At 21.4% G+C, this 10722-nt stretch overlaps 1 protein-coding gene across 1 annotated transcript; it reads left to right on the top strand.

Annotated features, from left to right (window-relative positions):
• The first annotated feature begins 1908 nt into the window (after window positions 1–1908).
• Window positions 1909–6474, top strand: LOC128964462 (proton-coupled amino acid transporter 1-like). Its single transcript, XM_054311054.1, has 7 exons — window positions 1909–2152; window positions 2244–2390; window positions 3587–3913; window positions 3990–4350; window positions 4877–4943; window positions 5570–5631; window positions 6332–6474. The coding sequence occupies exons 1-7, from the start codon at window positions 1925–1927 to the stop codon at window positions 6472–6474; spliced, it is 1335 nt and encodes a 444-aa protein (XP_054167029.1). The 5' UTR covers window positions 1909–1924.
• The last annotated feature ends 4248 nt before the right edge of the window (window positions 6475–10722 follow it).

Below are 10722 nucleotides of genomic sequence, written 5' to 3'. Positions count from 1 at the left end.
AATAGGACTGTCATTATTATAATGATTGTAGTTTAAATTAAAATTATTTTTGCCGAAATTTTTTTTTATTAAACAAACATTGAAAGTAAATATTAATCTACATAATTATACTGTAATAATATTTCTCCGACAATACTAGTGTACTGTGCAAACACTGGCTACTCATTTGCATAGATATAATCTGGGTTTTATTTATTATGTGTACTGAATAACAACAATAATTATTTTTATTAATATTATCAAACTTTTATATATAAGTTTTAATCTATGTTTTATTCTAAATATAAAATAAATTTTGTAATAAGGCACCGTTATTATTATTATTATTATTACTTTTATTTATTTATTATTATATTTAAATCTAGCTTATTTATATTAGGCAATGTCTAGATTTAATGTTTTCATACATTATCATCAAGCAGTTACCATTTTTTATATACAACATAACAAAAACAATAAATAGCAGTTACTTTAATAATAAAACACTACTACTTTATCATAAAGTAATATAAAGAGTAAAGTAAAATAATTTAGACATTTTATCGCGTTAGTTAAAATGGTTTTTATTATTATTATTATTATAAATAATTATTGTCAGAAAAAATGATAAATATTTTTCATTTATTATAGTCGTTAACGAGACTTTATTTTTATATATAATAAATATTTATACTTTTACTAAATCTATAGACATCATATATATATTGTGTGTGACCATTAGAGTGACCTATAATTTTGACCTATCCGTCCGTATATATATATATATATATAGAGTAAATAAATAAATTATTTTTCTATTATAATATAATTATCAGGATATAAACAATAATAAGTATATGAAAACAACAAAAATTGTAAACCTGTATAGAAATACAAAAAAATATTGTATCGATTACTAGACACTAGTATTAAGGTTAATACCAGTAAATATCTTAAGCAACGTACAGACAGTTTGGACAGTTATTATTATTATTACCATTTTAAATGACAAAACACATACGTTTAAGTCGTTGCCGTCATATAGTTAATTATATATATATATATATTTGGGTCCATTTGCTAGTTAGCTCAGTGAAATTATATCCAGCTAAATAATAATAAAAAAAGAGCACTGTTTAGATTACTTATGCACAGAATACCACCAATCGGGGAATCGTAAAATATAATATAACTGTCCTAATGATAGCACCGGGAGCAGCAGCGCCTAACGATAACTAATAGTAATAAGTCATTAACAATTGTAATGATATACTATAATATATACTACTGTATTATACTATTTGTTACGATAAATAGATTGATAGTTAGTCTAGAGTTCACGCATACAGACAACATGTTTAATGGTAATGATAAAAAAACATTTTTATTTTATTTTTTCATTTATAAAATATATATACTTTATATACTGTATATATGATACTGTATATACATTTCAACACACAAACCATTAGAAAAGAGTGTGTAAATCATAAATGTAAGATATACTGTATATAAAGAATATATATATTTTTTATTTTATTTTATATATACACACATTTCTTAACACATTATATTCAATTTATTTTATTATTATATGGTTTGTTGATTAGGCAAAAATGTAGTGTCATTAGTGTATGTGTTTGTAATATATTGTTAGTACAAAAAAAAATAACTATTGGGTATTAAAGAAAAAAAAGTTTATATGTAATACAGTATAGCTTACATGTCGATTGATTTTTTGGTATTATTATTATTATTATTATATATTACTATAGAATATTCTGAATTATCTAAAAGAAAATAAATTCTTATATTACTTGTAAATGCATCAAAATTTTCGTATTTATTTAAATAACAACAACAACAAAAATATTGGAAACCCATTAGAGACGACTGTATGCTAATAACAACCCTTTAGAGAGAGAAAAAAACCAAAATAATAATAATGTCTCAAAAAACAAATTATGGCCAAACGTTAATGCATTTGCTTAATGGATATATCGGGTCTGGTATACTGGCAATGCCCCGTGCGTTTGCCGACGGCGGACTGATTATCGCCTGTATAGGTACACCTATTTTTGCCGTTTTGATGAACTACTGTATACTGTTGTTGGTATGGATTAACGCCCACCTGTGTCGTGAACTAGGCTCACAACCCATGGATTATGAGGACGTATGTATTAATAAATTATTGTTATTCACAACTAGCTATCACTTTGTTGGTATCAAATGTGATATTATTTATTTTTATTTTTTTTGAATAGGTAGCTGAAAAAGTGCTATTAAATGGACCGAAACCGTTAAAACGGTTTGCCAAAACTGCCCGTTATATTGTGATGACATTTTTGGTTATATCTCAAGTGGGCGGCTGTTCCGTATATAACGTGTTTATTGCCGATAATCTCAAAATTGTGAGTAAAATATAAAGTACATGTACTGTACTGTATCTAAATTGATTAGTTAACTAATAGTTTATAAATTAAATGCACAAATACATACATATAATACATACATATAATACATACATACAACACACACACATATATATTAATTTATATGAATTGTGTGCACCGGCAGTAGTATTATTGTGCAACTAATATACAGTATAAGTGCTTATCCGGCTTAGACATAATGATTAAACCGCTGCTACCGACAGCATTGCCAGTATATTAATAACAATTTACTGTTACTTTTATATATATAAGCTGTTGTAAAAATGTATATAAAACTTATATCTAATAATACATATTACTATAATTACTGTAGACAAAAAATAAACAAAACAAGGCTGTAGTTTTAAAATTAAAGTAAATTTATTAATATTATGTTTATCACATATTTGCACACATTTTGCTAATATACTGTATATGCATTTGTTGTATACAATTTTGATGATATTTTTTTATAATAATAAATTGAATATCCTGATTGATAAAATCAAAAATTAAAAAAAAATAAAACTAAAATAATATTAAAGAAAATACTAAAATTTTGCTATATTTCTGGTGAAAAAAATTATATTTTAAAAGTAAAATTTTGACTGTGTTTTTTTTGAAAATGACAAAATTTAATTGATAATATTAGTATAAATGATTTATACATATTTTTCTATATCTCAAACAGAAATACAAATAGATTTCAGTAATAAATAAATAAATTACTAAAAAAAATTGTTTTAATATCATTGAAAAATTAAATTAACTTTTTGTTGATTGAAAATAGCTTAAAATTTTTATTCCTAAAAGTATTCATCATCAGAAAAATAGTGATTTTAGTATTATAAATGTGTAATATATATTTTTTAGTTTTTATTTTTTAAAAAAATTTTCATTTATAATCAATCGGGGTATTCAACCTATTAATATGTAAAAAATCATCAATATTCAATACATGGTTTAAGATATATTTAATTTTAAAGTGATAAAGTTAGACATGCTATCGCAATACACACTGTTTATACATATATTAATAATTAATGTACTTGATAAATTACTGTAAAACATAATTTCCTAAACATTATTAACAAAAAAAAATGTTAGTTTATTTTTGTTGTTGACTAATATTATTATTATTACACATTTTTTTTAATTGATATAACATTTGTTAGTTTTTGATTCGTGTCAACTCAGACCAGAATACTACTGCTCCGGCACTTATCGGTGCCAACTATGATGGCTTCTGGTCCATGTCCATCGAGTACTACCTACTAATTATACTACCGATTCTTGTAGTGTTGACCTATGTCCGCAACATACGTACCCTATCGATAGCCAGTCTATTGGCCAATCTCTTACAAGTGGTAGCACTATGTATGCTATTATACAATCTGTTACGCGATATACCCGATCCGGTAACCATACATACTGTTCCCGTTGGCAACAAAATACCATTCTTTTTCACTACCAGTGTGTTTGCCTTCGAAGTAGTCAAAGTGGTATGCATTTCATAATCAGATAGAATCGACTGTACTTTAAAATAATCTAACAAACAGTAATTGGGGGGGTTTTCAGGCCATCCCATTGTACAAGAATATGGAAAAACCGGAACAAATGAGCCAAACGTTTGGTGTCCTCAACGTCGCTATAGTCATAGTATTGGCCTTTTATTTTACAATCGGTTTTCTCGGTTATGTCAAATACGGTTCATCAGTCGAGGCCAGCCTTACGCTATCACTGCCAGCAGAGATACTCTACTATTGTGTTCAGTTTATATATGCCGTAGCAGTGGTACTCACGTATCCCATACTGTTGTTCGGTGCCATCGAGATGTTGTGGCCATTGATTGACAAACGGTTGATCGACAATAAGGCCAGTTATTGCAAACGTGAGATATCTAACTATTTATTCAGAACTCTTATGGTTTTACTCACGTGTAAGTAATTTATTTACAATATTTATTATTTGTTTTTAGTGTGTGTGTGTGTGTGTGTGTGTGTGTGTGTGTGTATGTATGTATGTATGTGTGTGTGTGTGTGTGTGTGTGTGTGTGTGTGTGTGTGTGTGTGTGTGTGTGTGTGTGAATGAGTGAGTGAGTACTTTATATTTTTGTAAGAATTTACAAAATGAACTATTTTTGTTTTGTTTTTAACTAACTGTATATAATATACTATGAATACTACTACTACTCTAAAATTTTATCTAATTTGTGATTTAATGAGAAATGTTATTAGTGTTATCAGTAAACCCAGTAATGAAAAACAATAAGAAATCATAAAATCTTAAACTTAACTATTTTATTATACTGTACTACTCATATCATTGCTTACCTAATTTTATTTGTTATATTTATTTATTATATGTTTCATCGGTTGGTTGGATTTTGTGTGTGTGTGTGTGTGTGTTGGGTCTAACCAAAAAAATGTCTACAATAACAACAAAAACAAAATAAATGATTTCAGTTGCTTTTGCCGCACTCATACCTGAACTGGAGCTCATAATCTCATTATTTGCCGCTATAAGCATGAGGTAAGGTATATACGATACGATAAGGTTTAGTATATAAAATGTATATCATATGATTGCATTATAACCCAAATCAAAAATTTATCTTTACCTTATAGTCTATAGACTATCAATTTACTAAACTAGAAAAAATGTGATTTATATTATTCAAATTTAAAAAAAACAAATAATTGTTAATTTTCTATTAATAATAGATAATTCAATGATATACAGATGCAAAACAATAATTAAATTAAAATAGTTTAAATATGACAATTGTTGGCTATATTTAGCTCAAATTTTTATATTATTTAATGAAATATTTTTTTAATATGAATTTTTTTATTTCGGTTATTTTGCACATATATTATATGTAATTTATATTCTATATGTTATATTAAATAATATAAACTATAAGTTATAGTAAATATATAAAACAATACATAAAATATTACAAAACTAATACATAATAAATATAAAGTATACAATATATTTTTTTTTAGTATACATTATCTGAAAAAAAACATTTTTTGATACATTTATACAAATAAAAATTTATTATTTATTTAAGTTATAATTTATTTACGTGAATTCAATGCATTCAAAAAAAAATAATAATATTTATTTTTTTTCATTTGACACAAAAATAGTTTCATAGCCATCATATTCCCACCGATTCTACATTTGTTGACATTTAGCTCTCAAAAGCAAAGTAAGAGATTTTTGTCTTTAATTTTATTATTTTGCTTAACCAATAATAATAATATTAATACATTAATAATTTATTTATACATTTTCTAATATAATTTTAGCATAAATATTGTTTATTAAATGTAGTGAAATAGAAAATTCTATACAATATTAATAATTTATATTCATATTTTACAAACACCACAGTTTTTTTCACTAACATATAGTATATACAAAAATTAATGCATTATTTATACTATTAAACATATTTAATGTGATTTTTTGTCAATATATAAATGTCATATATTTTATATGTGTATACATAAATGACACATACAATACACAAATATAATATGTATAAAATGTATATATAGTATAGCATAAAATGTATGACAAAAAATATTTTATATATTAATATATTATTATATATAATTTTACTTTATATGAAATATTATATATATATATTGATATACTAAGATACTAAGTATATATATGATGAAAAAAATCAATGTTTTAGTGGCTAAAAATACATAGGCATTGAATGTTTTTGATTACTTATTGAAATATCACATATATTATAGATATAATGTATAAAACTAAATAAATCTCTCAAAACATACATGATATACCATATATACATGTATATATATATATATATATATATATATATATGGTTTCATATACATATAGTTTTTATATATAATATTTTATGTATTTTGTAGGTCGGTTCACATTTATTTGGATGAATGCAATGAATGGTATACTTATAGTGTTTGGTCTCATTGGGTTTGGTTTTGGCACATATTATAGCATTAGTGATATTATTAATGAATTCTCCAAAGAGGATATACATATTGAAGGATAGTTAGATAAATAGATAGATAAACAAGTGTTAAAAATCCATAGTCATCCAATAATAGACATATATCAAAATGTTAGATACAAATTTTATTTTAATAATACTATAATAAAATTTTTTATGTTATTCTATAATACATTATATCTTAAGGATAAGTTAAAAATAACAAAATAATAGTGCCTTACATTAAAAAATTTCGTTATCTATTTATTTTTTTAACTAAATTTTAATGTTGTATATAACATAAAAATAATTTAGCAATTTGCATAATAAAATTATTACATTATTATTTTACATAAATACTAGTATATATTTGTTTCTAGTATTATATTAATGCGATGTGTTTTTTTATATAAAAATTATCGATAAAACATATAATTTGACTAATATTATGTAAAATACGCTAATATCCGATATTTTTTTATCAATATTATTGTCAAATAACAGAGTGAATGTAGTGAAACAAATTTGTTTCAAATAAAAACTATTATTTTCAGACATAGAAAGAAAAATTAGAGAAAAAAGAGTTTTATTTAATCAAATTATATAAACCGATGATTTGTATTTCATTAAAGTCTTTTATCATAAGTTATATATCGGTTTTTTGCTACTTTTATTTGTAAAGTATGGGTATATCTGACATATTAAATGATAGTCTTGTTTGAGTAAATCGATAGTCAAAAACCAAGAAAAACTGATTTCCTGTCGTTTCCATAAAATACTAGTAATTTTCAATCCTTTGCTCTCTCTCTCTCTCTCTCTCTCTCTCTCTCTCTCTCTYTCTCTTTCTTTCTCAACCATTAATCAATAAATGCAGCCATAAGTAGTGTGTCATTTGACAACAAATAAATAATGCCATCGACTTGAAGTACCAAATCTTATATTAGTTGCACATCCAGTTGTGTGTATGTGTGTTAAAAAGTTAAGAAAAATTTGGTATATTTCCTAAAACTAATGTGAATATCTCTCTAACGGTTGTATCGATTTTTTTTGTTGGTATTTATGTTCATTCAAACAACACACACCACTGTTTCTACTCTCACTACTTATATGTCAAGTATTTTTAGTATTTAAATAATAGCCTCTACTTTGTGTTGTTATTTGGATATATTATATTATATATATATAATATGTGTGTTTGTTATATATATATATATATATAAATTTATATATAGATTTAAGTAAACTAAACTATACTTAAACTCAATTACTGGCAAACTTCTGTTACATTATATATTGTACTTTATATACAGTATTTATACCTTTATATTATATACAGTATATTACAGTATATTTAATGTTTAGTCTTTTCTCTATATTGTTATCGTTGTATATGTCGTTAATTTTCTTATAGTATTTTATATTGTTTTCGTCCATATCTTATATTCAATAAGTTAGTGACAATTCTGTTAATTTTTTTATGCATTAACCCCTTGACATTTGATATAAAATAAAAATAATAAAATCAATGGTTAAATAAAATAACAGGAAAAACATATTTATTAATAAATACTATTATTATTTAATAATAAATCAATGAAAACACATATTATTATAAATTTATAAATCAATTTTGTAGATGTGTTTACTATATTTGTTAAATAAAATATTTCAAATATTTATTGTTTTATTATTATAATAACACATTAATAAATGTAACATAATATTATTGTATGATAAATTATTTATATTAGTTAAATTTTGCATACTATTTGATAAACATTTTTTTAAACTAAACAACCTATTATTAGGTTTATTAAATTATAATTTATTTATCAATATTCATATTTTAATTCAATGTCAAACATTTCATAATACCATTAAACTATTTTTCAAAAAATAAAAATAAAATAAAATAAATTACAATTAACATTTACATAAAATGTGAATATAATAAACATTACAATTTTAAATGTTTATTTAGCTGAAAATTAATTTATATTAATTTTTGTTGCATATCATTATAGTTAGATGTCATCAATAATACAGTATATATATATATACCTGTATTAATATATATATATATATATAAGATTATATACTGTATATTTTAGTTTTTAATGATCTTTAAATTTTTCATTTATTGTATTATATATTACTGTAAATTACAAACATTGCTGTAAATAAAAATAATATTTATAATTATGTGTAAATATTTTACACTAAATTTGACATAAATTATAGTTTATTTGTAGTAAATATTGTTGTTATTTTATAATATGAATTTATGTTTAATATAATTGTGAACTCTAGACTTTACAAAAAAATTATTTTTAAAACAATTATTGACAATACTATTTGTTCATATGTTAATTAATTAATATAATTAAAAAAACAATTATTTAATAAAACTAAATATTCATATATTAATTGTCATAAGTAACAGATTGTTTTTTATAAGTTTTTTTGTAAGCAATAAATTCTACAATTAATTTTATTTTAATTATCAATAGTCCATTAAAATAAACATTAGACATGCGTTGAAACTACAATATTATAATCATTATTATAAATTATAGTTTTTTAAATGTATATATTTAGTAATAATTTGCATAGTATTTTAATATAAAATTTATTTTTAATCTGTATTATTATTATTAATATAACCATTGATATCAATTGAAGGTAATCAACAAAATTTTATTTATGTCTATTTATTTATTTGTACCTGTATATTATTTTGAATTACATTTGTATACAAAATTATGGTAATTATTAATTGTATGCAAATTATAATAGAAATATAAAATTATGTGCCAATAATACAAATATCGTAAACAGTATATTTATAATATCAGTATATTAATGAACCACAAATATAAATATAATAATTACATATTATAATATTAATTTATTTTTCTTATAAAAAAACATCAACCATAATAATAATATACAGTAATAACACTAATATAAACAATAAGAAAAGTTATTTTATTTTATTGATATTTAAATAGAATAAATCATTTGGTTGGGAATATATTTTATTTTATTTATAAATAAATTGTTTTTATTTAAATTTATACAGACAAATATATCTACTAATATATATATATATATATATATATACTCATACACATACATACATACATAAATATTATACATATACTATTTGTTAACTGTTTTATTATTTAATACATAATATTTTTATATAGTTATTTTAATTTAGCATTTTTAAATATATAAATATATAAAAACCAAAAACAAAATGCCAAAACATGAATTACTATTGCAAAATAATAATATCTATACATATCTTAAAAAATAATGTCTATTTTTAGAAAACAATTTGTTGATTTCAATTACATACTGTATATAATAGTAATTTTAATTATTTTTCTTAGTATTATGTATTTAATTTTAAATAAAAATTAAATGTCACATAAAAATAGTAATTGAATTTTCAAAAAAAAAAAATTTATTAATAAGTTTTTATTTGCAAATTTGAGTTTTAACATTAAATATAAATTTTAAGATTTTGTTAATAATATTAGATATAAATAATAAGAAAAAATAACTCATATTTATAAATGTCAATAAATGATATTACAGTATAATATTATATTAATATTATAAATTTTGTTTCATCAAATAAATGTGCAAATAAAAAGACAATTAATTATAACACAGAATCTGATTATAATAATTATTTAATATACAGTAAAATATGCATTAGATTATAACTTTTACAATATAATTTGAAACTAACATTTTTTTAAAAAAAAATTTAAATTATTCAATTGGACTTTTCTATAATAAAATCTAAGCATCTAAAAATTAATAGCTTATAATTTATAGCGTTCATAAATAATTATATTTAACACATAATTATGTGCCGTTAATGTGATAAGCATAAAATATAATGTGTGTTTACTTAAATTATTAAAATTATATGATAATTTATGTATTTATTGCTTAAAAAGTAAGCACTAAAACTTTAATTTAATAATAATATTATTTATATTTATTGATATAATCAGAGATTAATTATAATATATTAGTTTGAATATTTTTTTTAAAACAAAACTAATATTATATTAATACATACTATGAAATACACAAATATTTTGCTTTATATATATATAAATTTAACATTATAATTGGTAAAAAATAAAATTCAAAAAAAATAATTTCATTAATTAAGTTCATTCATTGAAATATTTTCTAAATTATGTCAATTGTAGATATTTCTAAATATCTTTATGCACTAAAATTATATATTAAAAGTTTAAATAAACATATTATTATTATTATTAT

The sequence above is a fragment of the Oppia nitens genome, unplaced genomic scaffold (assembly GCF_028296485.1).
Source record: "Oppia nitens isolate AA-2021 unplaced genomic scaffold, nextdenovo-longstitch-racon4-pilon3 scaffold15_pilon_pilon_pilon, whole genome shotgun sequence".
NCBI classification, from domain to species: Eukaryota; Metazoa; Arthropoda; class Arachnida; order Sarcoptiformes; family Oppiidae; genus Oppia; species Oppia nitens.
Note: the sequence above shows the minus strand (reverse complement) of the source record. Positions and strands in the feature narration are given on the sequence as shown.

Excerpts from the sequence above, each read along its gene's own strand:
- LOC128964462 (XM_054311054.1), top strand. The coding sequence starts at position 1,925 with ATGTCTCAAAAAACAAATTATGGCCAAACGTTAATGCATTTGCTTAAT. Across the intron at positions 3,914-3,989 it reads CCTTCGAAGTAGTCAAAGTG|GCCATCCCATTGTACAAGAA; the intron begins GTATGCATTTCA and ends GGGGGTTTTCAG. Across the intron at positions 4,351-4,876 it reads TCTTATGGTTTTACTCACGT|TTGCTTTTGCCGCACTCATA; the intron begins GTAAGTAATTTA and ends AAATGATTTCAG.